This window comes from Podarcis filfolensis, assembly GCF_964270895.1.
Source record: "Podarcis filfolensis genome assembly, chromosome: 9".
Lineage (NCBI taxonomy): Eukaryota > Metazoa > Chordata > Lepidosauria > Squamata > Lacertidae > Podarcis > Podarcis filfolensis.
In genome coordinates, this window is record NC_139610.1 from 64,452,015 (window position 1) to 64,468,025 (window position 16,011).

At 47.2% G+C, this 16,011-nt stretch overlaps 1 protein-coding gene and 1 long non-coding RNA gene across 2 annotated transcripts in view; both read right to left on the reverse strand.

Annotated features, from left to right (window-relative positions):
* GPAT3 (glycerol-3-phosphate acyltransferase 3) overlaps nt 1–8,716 on the reverse strand; it is a 29,924-nt gene extending 21,208 nt beyond the window's left edge. The window contains exons 1-2 of the mRNA XM_083571561.1: nt 7,989–8,716; nt 1,269–1,326 (exon numbers count right to left, since the gene is read on the reverse strand). Coding sequence (XP_083427687.1) covers nt 1,269–1,326; nt 7,989–8,132 — 202 coding nt within the window. The 5' untranslated portion in view covers nt 8,133–8,716. The remainder of the gene's footprint in view (nt 1–1,268; nt 1,327–7,988) is intronic.
* Nucleotides 1–16,011, reverse strand: part of LOC310742573 — a 403,250-nt gene that overhangs the window by 250,993 nt on the left and 136,246 nt on the right. The window lies entirely within an intron of this gene.

Genomic DNA, 16,011 nt, shown 5'->3' on the forward strand with positions numbered 1-16,011 from the left:
CCTGCCCGTACGGGCCAGTCTTGACAGACTCTAGGGTTGTGCGCTCATCTCACTCTATAGGCCGGGAGCCAGCGCTGTCCGCAGACACTTCCGGGTCACGTGGCTAGCGTGACAAGCTGCATCTGGCGAGCCAGCGCAGCACACGGAACGCCGTTTACCTTCCCGCTGGTAAGCGGTCCCTATTTATCTACTTGCACCCGGGGGTGCTTTTGAACTGCTAGGTTGGCAGGCGCTGGGACCGAACAACGGGAGCGCACCCTGCCGCGGGGATTCGAACCGCCAACCATGCGATCGGCAAGTCCTAGGCGCTGAGGTTTTACCCACAGCGCCACCCGCGTCCCTCAGGGGTACCTTTAGCTTAAACTATGGTTTGCCTCAGACCAAGACTGGGAATTGTACAAGAAGCACACAAATTCTTCAAGGCTAGTCTAAAAAGGTAAAGGGACCCCTGACCATTAGGTCTGGTCGTGGCCGACTCTGGGTTTGCGGCGCTCATCTCCCCCAAGGCTAGTCTATGTAGTGTCAAAATTTGGTATTATGTTTGCTTGAGCCCAACCTTAACATCTACCACACCACTTAATCAACAAAATGTTTGTTTGGTTGATTAATCTCCTAATTAAAGCTACCTGGAACCCAGTGGGTGCTTCTGCATCAGAGGTGGCTAAGCTGTGAGCCTTCCAAATGTTGATGGACTCCAGACTCCCATGAGCCCTAGCCAGCATGCCAAATGGTCAGGGATGAAGCGAGTTGTACTTTCGCAAACCTGACATAGAGGCCTTATTCACTAAAGGGGGCATGAGCTCAGCTTGCAATCCAGCATCACTTTCCAAAATTATAAAAAGGAAAGGCAACTAGTGAACAAAATTTCCACTGTCTTTGGGCAACGTGAACCAAATGGATCTGCACAAGCTTGTAAACAGCTACCTGGGGCAAGAAGTAACCTCCTCTAAGCGTCCAGGAAGGAAAACATTGCAAAAGTTGTTTTACTTAAAAGCCACACTTATGCGTCCCAAATGAGTAACACAGGCAGTTGTGGGTCAGGCATGCAATCAGGGTTCCAGGACTATCACATCAAGACCCCCATACAGAGGACTTGGTTTAACAGCCTCGATGGACCCACATGAGTATCTCCACCATTAGATGACAGCCAAGTATTGTAAGATTTTTACATCAGATTTCAGGACCATTTCCGCCATACACACACCCCTTCCAAACAGCCATTCTTGTTATAATGGTGCAACAGTTCTAATTCTTAAGAAAACCCTTACCATTTGAAGAAGAAAGCCTCTGTGCCTCTCTCTGTTTCTCAATACGCAGCGTGGCCCACTGTTTTGTAAAGAAGAAAAGGGACAGATAAGGCAAATGTGCAGTATTAATTCTGATTTAGTTCATCTTCCTGATCTAAATATTGTTGTTGCAAGAGATGCTCGCAAGAGATCCTTTTATCATTTCTAACATCTTATTGGTACAGTGGTACCTCTGGATGTGAACGGGATCCGTTCCGAAGCCCCATTCTCATCCTGAGCAGAACGCAACCCGTGTCTGCGCGTCTGGATTCACCGCTTCTGCACATGCACGTGACATCATTTTGATGCGCGAGCGGCGAAACCCAGAAGTAACCCGTTCCGTTACTTCCAGGTCGCCGCAGAACGCAACCTGAAAACGCTCAACCTGAAGCTACTTTAACCCGAGGTATGACTGTATGTATGTTTTTATGGTGACTATTATCCATTTAAGAGTTGCCTTAAGAGATATACTTATTTGAATTAATACTGTATTGGTAATGCGCTAATAGCTACCGTACTTGAGCATTCAGTTCCCCATTCTCAAGTTTTCCATACAAAAAAAAAAAAAAAAAACCAGCACCACACCTTCAGTCATATTCTAATTGCTACTGTGCCACAGAATTAAAGAATTGGAGAGAAGTCAAGGACATCTTCTTGGCCGCCGTAAGAACAAAGTGCTGGACTAGATGGGCATTTGCCCCGAACCAGCAGCATTCTTCTGACATTAAGAGCCATTCCCCTCCCACCACCACCCCAGTTAGATATGCCAAGCCAGGTTCATAGGAAACAATTCTTTCAGCCCCAGCTCATGCTCACTGCCTTTTCCTATCTATAGGCTTGTCACCACAGCCCAACTGAAAAGAAACTTCTGCAAGTAGAGCATCGCAGCCACCAGAAATCTGCTTCCCACATAGATCGGTTGGATCACACGCCTGTGACAGCACCATACAACCAATCAAAGTTGTGGCAGCTAGCAACAACCTCCTGTTGGTCCAGGAATTTCTACTGCATCTTCAAAAGGTGGTCCTCTAGCCTCAACTTCAAGCCTTCTAATGAAGAACCTACCCCTCTGCACTAAGCAGTATTTGCTCCAATCACCTATAGGGACAGGGAGTTGCGGCATGGCTGGTTGCAATCCAGGTATGAGCTCTAAGCTACCAGTCCAAGATAAATAGTCTGAAGATGGATCTATAAATGGATTTGAGGAAAGAGCTTGAAAAACAGCCAGCAGCACCTACTCAAGGGTTCTCCCGCTCATGTATGTCAACAATGATATGAAAAATTGAAAGACACACCAACAACTCCCATATGTTCATGTTTTGGGGAGAGGAAGAAGTAGAGCAGGAGGAATAAAGCTGTCCTTGAGAAACCAACACTTCTGCTTGGAATCTCCTTCCTCGCTGGCAGTTTTTAAAGCAAATATCTGGACATCTTTTGATTGCATTTCTCAGTACAAATTAATCTGAAACCTGCATGCAGATTGTAACATGTGATCCTCATCCCTGTTAATTGTATAATATAATTACTGGTTTTAAGGTGTAGTAGTAATATGTAATCTTACTGGTTTTCAAACAATAGACTACTTCAACAAGGTAACACCTAACAATTATAATAACTTAATCCCCACAGAGCAGTGGCGTAGCATGGGTTGTCAGCACCCGGGGCAAGGCAAGTAATTTGCGCCCCCTAACCCGTCGATTTGCCCTAACCCCAGATGTCGCGCCCGGTGCGGCCGGCCCCCCCTGCACCCCCCACGCTACGCCACTGCCACAGAGTACACAGGAACAGATGGTGCAAACCATTTTCAATCAAATAGGTTTCAACAACTCAACTAAAACTGATGTTGCCATTTTGGGGCAAGACGGCTTTAAATTCTTATTTTTCAAATGATTGACTGACTGTGATTACCATTTAAACATCTGGCTAGGCTAGTTCAGATGACAACCTTGAGCTAGGTTAACAGCTTGGAGAACTTAAAAGAAGAAAAGCTACTTGATCCAGGGACAGTCTACATATATATATTGGCCCGTTCTGACCTCTTTTTCTTAATGGTGACTGCTCCTGCTCAGGCTGCACAGAAAAAGCCTTTTTGGATACAGAAATACATTCTGATTGTGCAGATAAAATAGAACTGATAGAATTCTACATGATGGAGTATTAGTGTGTGAAAACAGTCCAGATCCAATGATCCCCAGATGGTGGCGATGTCAGGCGCCATGCTGGTACCCAGGCATCTTCACCTGGCCACAAGCGGTCAAAAGCCAGGTGCAAAATGTGCTTGGCAAATTTTGAACACTGCACAATAGCTAAAGGTAAAGGGACCCCTGACCATTAGGTCCAGTCGTGGCCGACTCTGGGGTTGCAGCACTCATCTCGCTTTATTGGCCGAGGGAGCCAGCATACAGCTTCCGGGTCATGTGGCCAGCATGACTAAGCTGCTTATGGCGAACCAGAGCAGCGCACGGAAAAGCCGTTTACCTTCCCACTGGAGTGGTACCTATTTATCTACTTGCACTTTGATGTGCTTTCAAACTGCTAGGTTGGCAGGAGCTGGGACCGAGCAACGAGAGATCACCCCGTCGCGGGGATTCGAACCACCGACCTTCTGATCGGCAAGTCCTAGGCTCTGGGGTTTAACCCACAGCGCCACCTGCGTCCCGCACAATAGCTACCAAAACCCTTATGGTGGGAAGCCCACAAGCAGTTCCTGAGCACAATAACACTCTCTTCACTTGCAACTCCCAAATGCTGGTATTCCAACGGTGGAGGTACAACACAGTCATCGTGGCTACCCACCATTGTGTGGAGTGATGTTTTGACCCATATTTTTCAGTTCCCATTCCTTTTCAAACCTGTATCCTTGCCTACTCCCACATAGCTATGACAGCAAAGGAGTTAAGGCCTCAGCTATGACTCTTGGGTTTCTAGAGCACCCTCAGGACCTGTTCACAGGAATACAGGAAGCTGGCTTCTACTGAGCTCGACGACCATCCACTGAGCTTTTGTTGTTGTTTAGTCATTTAGTCGTGTCCAACTCTTCGTGACTCCATGGACCAGAGCACGCCAGGCACTCCTGTCTTCCACTGCCTCAAGCAGTTTGGTCAAACTCATGCTGGTAGCTTCAAGAACACTGTCCAACCATCTCATCCTCTGTCGTCCCCTTCTCCTTGTGCCCTCAATCTTTCCCAACATCAGGGTCTTTTCCAGGGAGTCTTCTCTTCTCATGAGGTGGCCAAAGTCTTGGAGCCTCAGCTTCACGATCTGTCCTTCCAGTGAGCACTCAGGGCTGATTTCCTTAAGGATGGATAGGTTTGATCTTCTTGCAGTCCATGGGACTCTCAAGAGTCTCCTCCAGCATCATAATTCAAAAGCATCAATTCTTCGGCGATCTCCATCGAGCTTAGTAGGTAGCATTTCTCCAGGATTTCAGCAGGGGATCTCTTACCTGGAGATGTTAGGGGTTCAACCTGCGAACCTCACCTCTTCTTGGTGAACCAGGAGGCAGCTCTACTAATCAATCACATGCCTCCTATTCTACTGTCCTACAAACCCTGCTTGTTTCCTTCTCCAGAGGCTTCTCCATGGTTATTGGGGAGCAGAAGTCTGGGTTAGTTGGACCTTTGGCATCATCCAGCAAGGATCCTCTCTGCACTGACATGCCCCGTCTCGCCCTCATTCCCAGCTAGCTTGCTTTAGCTGTGTTGAGTCTTGGAATCAAACCAGTATCCGCTACTTTTCTTCCACCAAGGAGCCCAGGGATGCTTATTACAGAGCTATCTAATTTTATCCTCATAGCAACCCCATGAAGAAAGTAAACAGAGACAGCCGATTGTTTTTAAGGCTCTACTATTCACAGTCGACCCTGTGACGAATAGCATCTGGCTAATTCTTGTCACCTCCAACACTATTGTGTATTTTTATGTTGTGAACCGCCCTGTGACCTTGTGATGAAGGGTGGTATACAAAATTAATCATCATCATAATCTTCCTAAGCACACTGACTTGAATGAAAGCCCCACTGATCTCAACAGAACAGTTATGTATGTTTATGTGTCGAAGGCCTGGCTCACAATGTCCCAGCACTAGTCAATAAATGGTTTCAGGGTGTGGAAACTCCAAGTTGTGACAGTGGTTGAATGCATTTAATTATGACTGTTCCATGACAAGGCCTTCAGATCCAGCAATGTCATGATGTTTAGCAATGTTAAGAAGTTTAGTACAGCAGTATGGTCTCTGAAGGGACGCAGGTGGCGCTGTGGGTTAAACCACAGAGCCTAGGACTTGCCGATCAGAAGGTTCGAATCCCCGTGACAGGGTGAGCTCCCGTTGCTCAGTCCCTGCTCCTGCCAACCTAGCAGTTCGAAAGCACGTCAAAGTGCAAGTAGATAAATAGGTACCGCTCCGGCAGGAAGGTAAACGGTGTTTCCATGTGCTGCTCTAGTTCACCAGAAGTGGCTTAGTAATGCTGGCCACATGACCCGGAAGCTGTCTGTGGACAAATGCCAGCTCCCTCGGCCTACAGAGCGAGATGAGCGTGCAACCCCAGAGTCGATCACAACTGGACCTAATGGTCAGGGTTCCCTTTACCTATGGTCTCTGAACGATGCTCTTGAAGGCATATTTATGTATGCTGCAGCTGATGCAAGACAAAGGCACCCTATATCTTCAGTGAAAGGTTCAGTGCAATGAAGTTGTTATGCTCATGAAATGCCACAACTTGCAATACAAACTTCACACAGCAGACCACAGCTGTGACTCCAAGGTCCCTTTCCAGATGACCTGTTTATTGTGCAGTCATCACGATTTGCGGGGAGATTAGATCAAGCAAGTTTCATCCCACACTTTCCCACCATGCCCTTACTGCAAAATGACCAGCCTTTTGGAGAAGCAGTGTTGTTGCCAAGAGAGCTCCAAATCAGCTTTAATTGCACAACCTGACTTGGCCAGTATGTGACTGAATCCCACCCAAAAAGAGTGACAGTCTGGAAGCATCCTTTACATCTTTACCAAGAACAAAACTGACCATGGGCATAACCCCTTTGCATGATGAATTAGGACTTCATCGCAAGAGTGTAAGCACGATTCTGGGTCTAAGGCAACTGAATGGCAGCTTTATACAGGCAGAGAAGGACAATAAAGTCCATTTTCTCTCCCAGCACTGTTAATTAAAACCTGCTTCAGATGAAGAAAAATATTGCAGGACAGTATTTTGCTATTCCACCACGAGTCAGTAAGTGGAGTCCAAAGGGCAACTCTTTATGTCCACCTCCAGCCTTAAATTGTCCTCCTTTTGCTTTAAGCACTTTTCCTTTAAGTTCCTGGTTTTGTTGCCCAACAAACAAGATTCATTAATAGCCAGATGCAAGTCCAAAATAAACCAAGATCCCATAACTCATCTTCCAACGATGAAAGGCAAGCAGGACGGTTTAAGAAGGGGACGCTGAGTTAGTCGTGCTCCTGAAGATCAGATTTCAGTCTCTGGAGAGCAATTGCATTCTACACATGGTGGTTGGATGTCAACAGGCCTTGGGAGCTGCTGACAATAGGCTGGGTGGCTCTGGCAAGCGACTGAATTTACCATCGCAACAACTATGCATTTTGTTAAGAGGAGACAAGGTTTTTCTTTACCTGCTCCATGAATAGGCTCACCATCAATCTTTTCTTCTATTGGCTTGACTCTGCCATTGTGTGTCAGCATATATATAAGCGTCCAAAGCATTTAATATATATATATCATGAGAGCCAGCCTTAACCAACCTAGTGCCCTCCCTATGTTTTGGACTACAACTCCCATAAGCCCCAGCCAACACTGATGGGAGCTGTAGCCCAAAGCATCAGGGAGGGAGGATAAGGATAAAACCAACCTCTAGAAAAACAAGGAAACCAGAAATCACACAAAAATGAGGTAGAGGCACTAAATGGGAAGGATGCATCCCAGATGCTCTGCATGGGGGAGAACGGATGTCCTTCAGGCTTTTAAATAAGACCAGTAGGCCGTTTTTCCCCCATAAGAAGAAACTATCCGAGGCACTGCAGACATCTCTAGAGTGAAGCCAACATAATCTCACAACAAAGCAGAATCAATAAGCATAAAGCGTATTTTATGGGGGGCGGGGCGGGTTAAATGCACTAACCTGTCGGTGGAACAACACAGAGGAGACATCTCTCGAGCTTATAGCCCTTTATTATCTTTGGGTGTGCGCGTATCTGCGTTCCCCCATTGGCTAACGCGGGGGATGCAACGCGAAAATGAATTTTTTTTGGGAGAACTGAATGACAGGCGCAGCGTCGAATTGGAGGTCAGCCTCGCGTTCGCTCCTCCGCAGAACTGAATCTAGGATTTTTAGGGGGGGATCCCTAAAGAGCTGCCATTGTTCGCGTCCAAGACCCTTTCCGGGCTTCCCACAGGCCCATTTCATTGAAGTGCAAAATAAAAATAAAAAGCATCGCGGGTGCGAGGACGTCCACGCCCTCCTCCGCGTTGCAAACCGCTGAATCACGCAAGAAAGGTCAGCTGTTGTTTATGGCATGGGGGGGGCGGAATGGGGGGGAAGCGCAGCAAGGAGAAAGCAGGCGGCGAAGCGTTACCTTGGGGGGGATCAGGAAAAAGGGAGGGAAGCTCTGCTGCTCATTTTGGAGAGGCAGCCCCGAGGGGGCGGCACGCATCGCCCTTTGCGCAGGTTGCGCGGAGCCGCGACTCACCTCCAAGGTCTTCACCAGGACTTTGAGGTACAGCTCCGAGATCCCCAAGGACACGCCGAAGATGGAGGGCAGCACGATGAGCAGGAAGACCGCAGAGAACCAGAAGCCGAAGAGGCGCAGCAGGAGATCCAGGAGCTGCTCCATCCCGAGGGCTGCGGGCGCCGCGCTGGCTTCCCCAGACGCCCTACTCGCTGCAGCGCCTGAGCCGGACGCCGGCTCGCCGCGCCCCGCCTCGGCAGGGGGGAGCCGTCCGTGCGGGCTCGCCGGGGGAAGGCTGGGCAAAGAGCAGCGCCGGAGAGGCCGCCTCTTTCTCCGCGCGGCTCTGCCGCGGCGCAGCTCCACCCACTTAACTCCTTTCCGCCCAAGGCGCAAGGCTGCTGTTGGCGAGGGTGCTGTCGCCGCCGGGCGAGCGCTTGGGCAGGAGGGAGACTACGTCCAGGAAGGCGTGTTCGGAGCTGGGACTCGGGTTGGTCAAGGAGGCGCGGAGCTCCTGCCGAGCCCCGCAAGAGACGAGCTTCCCCGATCTCATGAGCGGCGTGGGTGTCTCCCTGCGAAGGCTCCTGGGGGCGCGCCATCGAGGCGCAACTCCGGCGCGCGGCGGGATCCCGCCCCTTCGATTGTTCACTCACGGCCGCATTGTGATCTCAGCATAGGAGCCAACTCCCATAGAATAGTTGAGGCTGCCATCCCCAGCCCCCTCCCCGCATTTGATAGTCATTGCCATCTAAATAGTGTGGGTGCGCCCCGTCCTGTGATCGATCTGGCTTACCTGTCACACCCCCCATTATTCAAGTTGGCACCCATGGGGGCAGCGAGTAAGACCGGTGGCAGTGGGCGGAACTACTATCAGGGCCGCCACCCCCCCACTAGCAGGTGTATTCAGGAACATGTCCTGGAGAACAGGGGGGGGAAACAGCATCCCACCTAATTTGACATTCTGTTCTCACAGTGGCCAACCAGACACCCATAGGATGCCCCCAAGCAGTAGCAAGTCTCCCTCACCTGCACTGGTGGAGGAAGCAGGGTGCTAAGGGTGCGGTCTGCCCTGGGTGTCATCCCTGAGAGGGGATGACATCGCCACGCCGCCCCCTCAGGACATTCGATGCTCACCCCCCCCCTGCACAGCAGCTAGCTCTGCCCCTGCCCACCTGGCATTCTCAACAAGTGGTCTTCACATATATTGGCATGATTATGTATTTTGTGGTTTTTATATTTTGATTTTATTCTGTGAACCACCCTGAGACCTCCATGTATAGGGCAGTTTATAAATTTGATAATGATAATAATTACAACGGTTGTAGCCATGGATGGCTTTTTCACCCATGAATTTGTCTAATCCTATTTTTTAAGAAAATGTATTGTCATCCAGGAACTTGACCTCACTGTGATTTTAGATATGGCTCTGTCATAAAAACACAAGAATAACCATTACTGGATCAGACCAAAGGCCCATCTGGTCCAGCATCTTATTCCCATTGTCACCTGCCAGAAGCTTAATGAGCACAGCGGCACACTCTCCTGTTGGTTTCCCTCCTACACCTGGTATTCAGACACAGATGTCATCTGAGGAAATGGTTGAAAGAACATGATTAGGCAACACAGGACAGCTGACTTAAAATGATCAGTGAAGTACTCTTGCAGGTATGAGAACATTAAAATGCCTTTCTGTACTGCCTGACCTCTAACTTAGTTAGGTGAACCTGGATTCTTCTTGATTTGGTCATCCTAGAGCACTGAAGGAGGAAGCCATTTGTATCTTTATCAGTGACAAGCAGCGGGTTATAATCCATCACTTTGCTGTGGCCTTTCCCCTTCCAAGGGTATAAAATTTTGCACGTGCGGCGGGAGGGAGAAAATGGTCAGGCCCTCTCTCATAATGCTAGAACCTGGAGACATTCGATGAAGCTGAATGTTAGAAGATTCAGGATGAGCAAAAGGCCATGTGTATTCACACAGCACGTAGTTCAGGGGTCGGCAACCTAAGGCCCATGGGCCACAAGTGGCCCACAGGGTTGTTTAGACAGCCCACGAGCCACCCCCGAACCAAGCCGCCCACTTGGTGAGTCCCCGCGCGCTGCGCTAAACCAGCACAGCACAGAGACTCACTGCTGTGGCACCTGAAATTGCGTCTTCACAGATGACGGAAATCGCAGGCGTACGTGCGATCCAGCCCACAGAGGGATCTTGAAAGATCTACATTGGCTCCCGGTACATTTCCAAGCACAATTCAAAGTGTTGGTGCTGACCTTTAAAGCCCTAAACGGCCTTGGTTCAGTATACCTGAAGGAGCGTCTCCACCCCCATCGTTCTGCCTGGACACTGAGGTCCAGCTCTGAGGGCCTTCTGGCGGTTCCCTCACTGCGAGAAGCCAAGTTACAGGGAACCAGCAGAGGGCCTTCTTGGTAGTGGCACCTGCCCTGTGGAACGCCCTCCCACCAGATGTCAAAGAGAAAAACAACTACCAGGCTTTTAGAAGACATCTGAAGGCAGCCCTGTTTAGGGAAGCTTTTATTGTTTAACAGACCACTGTATTTTAATATTTTGTTGAAAGCCGCCCAGAGTGGCTGGGGAAACCCAGCCAGATGGGTGGGTATAAATAAATTATTATTATTATCATCATCTCCGCTGGAGTGAACCGGCCCAGGTGCGGTAAACCTTGCTGACCCCTGACATAGTTAAACTATGGAACTCTGTGCCACAGCAGACAGTAGTAATCACTGACGTGGATGGCTTGAAAAGAGGACTGGACAAATTCATGGAGGATAATATCAATGGCTTACTAGTCTTGATGGCTATTCTCTCTCTCCCAACGCTGTACGATTCCAAACGCTGGTTTGCTGGAAAACCATAGGAGGGGAATGTGCTCTTTTGCCCAGGTCCTACTTGAAGGTTTCCTACGGGCATCTGGGTCGCGGCTACAAAAACAGGGAGGTGGACTAGATGGGCCACTGGCCTAATTCAGCAGGCTTCTCTTTTGTTCTTCAGAACCAGAAAATTATATCACAGATATGGCCAATAGACAGGGGTTTTTGAAGCTTCAGCCCAGCAACTGCTTGGCTCAGCTGTGCTAATGTGACTTTCCTCATTCCTCTAGAAAACCTTGTTCCTACCAGGAGGGTTTGAGGCTGGGAAATCAAAATAAGCAGCTAAAACAGCCAGCTACCTCTCCGCTAAATATGGAAGAGAGTTCAAAAGGTAACCATCCCCTTTGGAGAACTAGGCTAGGTGCCTACTTGTTGCAAAGTTCAATCTAAATAGAAACGATAGCAATTGGCAGGGTTTCACATCTCGCATTAACGCATTACATAAGTATGTGACAGATGAACGCGGGTAACTATTGCATCAGTCAGACTAAAGAAGTGGTTTTAAGTATCAAGGGTGTGGATAGTGCAAGATATGGGGCCAGCCTTGATTACAATCATTTTACCCACTGCGTTATAGTAAGTCCTTCTGTAGTTACGGTAAGTCCCAGCCGACAGGATTGCGACATGTGAGAGGTAGTAGCATTTTCAGTGGAATTCGAAGATTTGCAAATCTACCCCCCCCCCCAAAAAAACCCCAGTAACTAAGCAGACAACCCACACACCCCCTCCCCCTGCAGCTCAAAAATAAAATAAAATTCTGGTGTGGCTTAAGCGTGCTCAGTAGTCGTGGAATATTGAGTGGCGAGAATTCTCTGCAAACATGATAGGTAAAGCAGTTAATAAACCATATGAAGAATGCATGCACACCAAATAATCCTGAAACCGTAGTTTGTTAAGGGTAAACTATAGTTCTTCTTTGGGAAAGTCTTGTGCTTTAAATATATGGTATGTGTATGTATGAATCCGAACTTCAATGTCTAAAATCCCTGGTAGAGAACAAGGATCCTGAGATCACATTAAGGGTAGCCAAATTCTGTGTGATTGCCATTAAAACTTAGGGAACAAGCTGTGCTATCATAATGATTAAGGCTTTAAGTGATTATTTTAGGTTATATGTTAGTGACTAAGTTTTAATTTATATATTTTTTAAACTGTTGCTATATCTGTAGTGTCCCTGTTATACCTAATTGCAAATTCAAATGTATCCCTATTGTGTTTTATGATTTCCTTGATATTGTATGTGGGCTGGAACTGGTCTGTGACAGAAATAATAAATTCTTCTTCTATGTGTATGTATCCAATATTTGTAGTGTCAACGGAAAAATCCGAGGGCTGCCTTGGACAAAAATAAAGACACCAACCAGGATAACTTGGAGCAAAACAGCAGCCTGTAGGCTTGGCCTTTATTGATCTGTTGCAACAGGGTGCTCCCCTCACTTGCAGGAGAGAGAAGGACCCAGAAAAATGGTGTGCAAGGCCTTATAAAGACTTTTGAAATTGCCACCCTGTAGATCAAGACCATCCCCAGAAACATCATACATACATCACAGAAGGGGTGTAACCTAAGACCACCCCTCAGATACATCACACCTTCATCACAGAAAGGAGGGTTGAGGGAGGAGTTGCGGTGGTAACCTGAGTGTCCTGTCACCTGGCTGGTTCCCCCTTTCCCCCTCCCCATGAGTACTTTCCAGGTGACAGTGGGGAGTTTGCAGTTTCCTGCCCCCAGAGGGAAGAGCTGATTATTGTCCTTTGTTCCAGTCCGTGCTGAATCCACTCCCATACGCAAGTTCTTTGTGATCTTGATGGTCTTCTGTCTAGGACCATCAGGGTTGGCATAGCAACTGGGCAGGGCTCCTGTGTATGTGCTGGTATGCTCAAGGGATTATGGCTGCCCTGTATCAAACCTTCCCCATTTTGTAGTCCTTCCTTCATGGAGTAAAATAAAAGTGGAACAGTGCAAATCCGATGTATGGTCGATTTTCTATGAATTTATAACAGAAGCGTAGCATATGTAGTGTGTGAGTGTGAGTGTGTGTGAAGTTTGTACAAACTGAATGATTGGGGGGGGGAGTTTCCTGCGACAGTAGTATGGGCAGACTCCCCTGGACAATGGAGTGTCCATTCTCACTTCTCAGGGTGGGAGAGAGGAGAAAATGTAACTTTATACCAGCTCCCTTTTCAAGGTCACAGAAACATGCTCTGATCCGCAGTGAGCCATCAGTATTCCTATGTGTTCCTTGCTGTGCTTGTGTGCAGTGACACATTTCAAGGCCCCCACATCTTTGTCAGGGGAAACCACCCTGCCTTGCAGATATTTATCTACGATGGCTCAGGTTTCACTTATTTAAACAGCTGTGCTGTTTGTCAAAGGCAGAGCTGCTGGGGAGAGTTTTCTATCAGTCAAGGGAAGGGAAAGGTATTTTGAGGGACATGAAATAATAGCAGGAAACGAAAGGAAATGACCTCAGTCAAAAGCAGGTTTTATTTCCGCATCGCAATATGAAGTTTTATGATCCGCAAGATCACAAATAGGTCCAGTGCTTTTTTTCCTAGGGGGACGCAGGGGTACACATACCCCTAAACATTTTGTGAATCTAGGTTTGGCCTCATTGGAGGCCAGTATTTCGATATGAGTAGGAAAATGAGAGTAACCCCTAAACATTTTTTTTAGGAGACAAAAAACCACTGGATAGGTCTAACTCATAGCTGTTAACTTTTCCCTTTTCTTGCAAGGAATCCTATTTGGAATAAGGGAATTTCCCTGTGATAGGGAATTTTTTTTCTGTTTACAACACCCTTAAAAAAAGGAAAACGTTGACAGCTATGGTCTCACTTGCACTTAAGGCATGCGCCACAACCAGATTCACATCTGCACTGTATATTTAAAGCAGTATCGTAACACTTTAAACTGTTATAGCTTCCCCTAAAGTATCCTGGGAACTGAAGTTTTAAGGATGCTGAGTTTGGTTAGTAGACTCCTATTCCCCTCACTGAACTACAATTCCTAGGATGCATAGGCGTAGCCAGGATTTTTTTTGGGGGGGCAGGCCTTTCGGGGGGGGAGAAGAACCTCAGTTTGCTATGTATTTTTATTTATTTTTATTGATTCGGGGGGGGGACTGCCCTTCCCTGCTCCCCCATGGCTACACCCATGCTAGAGTGTCTTGGGGAGAAAACTGTATTGTTAAACCACTGCCCAGGCTTGCACCCTGAGGTCACTTGGTTCTGCTAATGCAGCAGTTTGACTTTGCCACCAGAGGTTCACACCATTGTCTCTCAAGACAGGTGGATATCAACAATAAGAACTGGAGCTGTACAAGGGGAATGGAGATCTCCTCTTGGCACCCTTAGCAAACTACAGTTCCCAGGATTCTTTGGGGGAAAGCCATGATTCTTAAAAGTGGTATGGTACTACTTTAAATGTTTAGTGCAGATGGGACCCAGGAGAAGTGTTTTGACAGCATGTGTCAATTATGTTGGGTCGTAAACAACCAAACATACAAAGGACAACTGCAGAACTGCATAGCCAATCAGAGCACACACTAACTCAGCAAAGAACAGGCCACTCTGCTTGGTTGCTAAACAACACAACACCCACCCACCCCTTGATTAACTGACTTAACCCTTCAGTCACCCACAGAATGATCTCTGCTGTTGCACTTCTGACAACATGAGGAAAGTCATATGTTCTCCATTCCTGCACTATAACATGCTTAGCGTCAACTATCAGGCGTAGTATTTTAACATGCATACCCGATCCTATACGGAGTTAGCTGCACCTGAGCCCATTAAAAATCAATGAATTTAAGCATACCTAGCTCTGCAGGTAAACCTAGCTCTGCAGGTAAACCTAGCTCTGCATAAAGGCTGATCGCCGAAGAATTGATGCTTTTGAATTATGGTGCTGGAGGAGACTCTTGAGAGCCCCATGGACGGCAAGAAGATCAAACCTATCCATTCTGAAGGAAATCAGCCCTGAGAGCTCACTGGAAGGACAGATCGTGAAGCTGAGGCTCCAGTACTTTGGCCACCTCATGAGAAGAGAAGACTCCCTGGAAAAGACCCTGATGTTGGGAAAGATGGAGAGCACAAGGAGAAGGGGACGACAGAGGACGAGATGGTTGGACAGTGTTCTCGAAGCTACCAGCATGAGTTTGACCAAACTGCGGGAGGCGGTGGAAGACAGAAGTGCCTGGCGTGCTCTGGTCCATGGGGTCACAAAGAGTCGGACACGACTAAACAACTAAACAACAACAACAGCTCTGCAGAGAATAGAAGCCTAGCCGGTTACAATTACTTTTACTGTACATCTTAAATTATTGCTAGCGTCGTCTGCTGCTGATGTTTGTTCATTTAAAACATCTCTGTCTTTCTTAAGCTGAGCTCACGGTGATTACAATCATTACTTATTTCGGTTGGATTTTTATGCTCAGGTTGCAAACCTAACACGTGCTACTTGGGAGTAAGGTCCATTGAACACAGCTGAATTTACATCCAACTAACATGCAGAGGTTTGTATGCTAAACTGCTTCAGAAAACTTGTATAAGGTGTAAAGGCAGTGTGGAATTTTAAAAATTGTTCTAACCTTGTTTGTAATTATCATTCAGCTATAAAAAAAATGTGCCTAATCGTGATCTTCTTTTAATGACACAACTATTGGCAAACTCTGCCATAAAAGATGCTAAAGGTCATTGTCCACGCACTGTCTGCATTCTCATCGTATAATAACTGGTTGTTAAATTAGGTGAGAGGGAAATGCTGACTCCAAAGAACTGCTATTTCTGAACCTTGGACTGTTTAAAAAAAAAATTGTTCCTACAGGTTTTCTTACAGTGCCTCAGAGTCCACCACCTGTTCAATGAACCCATTGCAGAGTAAAACTGAAATAAATCATACCAGCAGCCTTGTACCCAGCAATGTTTTGGAATTCTAAGAAGTCAAAAAATAAATAAATGCAGTTTTAAGATCAGTGGGTAAAATCAGTGCCGTTTTGAAAGGTTCATTCCGCCATCTTGATTCAAAATGGCACCCCAAATGTAGATGCTCCTCATCTCCAGAACACCATGCAAAATTTGGTTACGGTGTCTTAAGAGGTTCCCAGATGCACAGAGAACAAACAGGTTTCCAAAATATATAGCAGATTAGCACCGACATG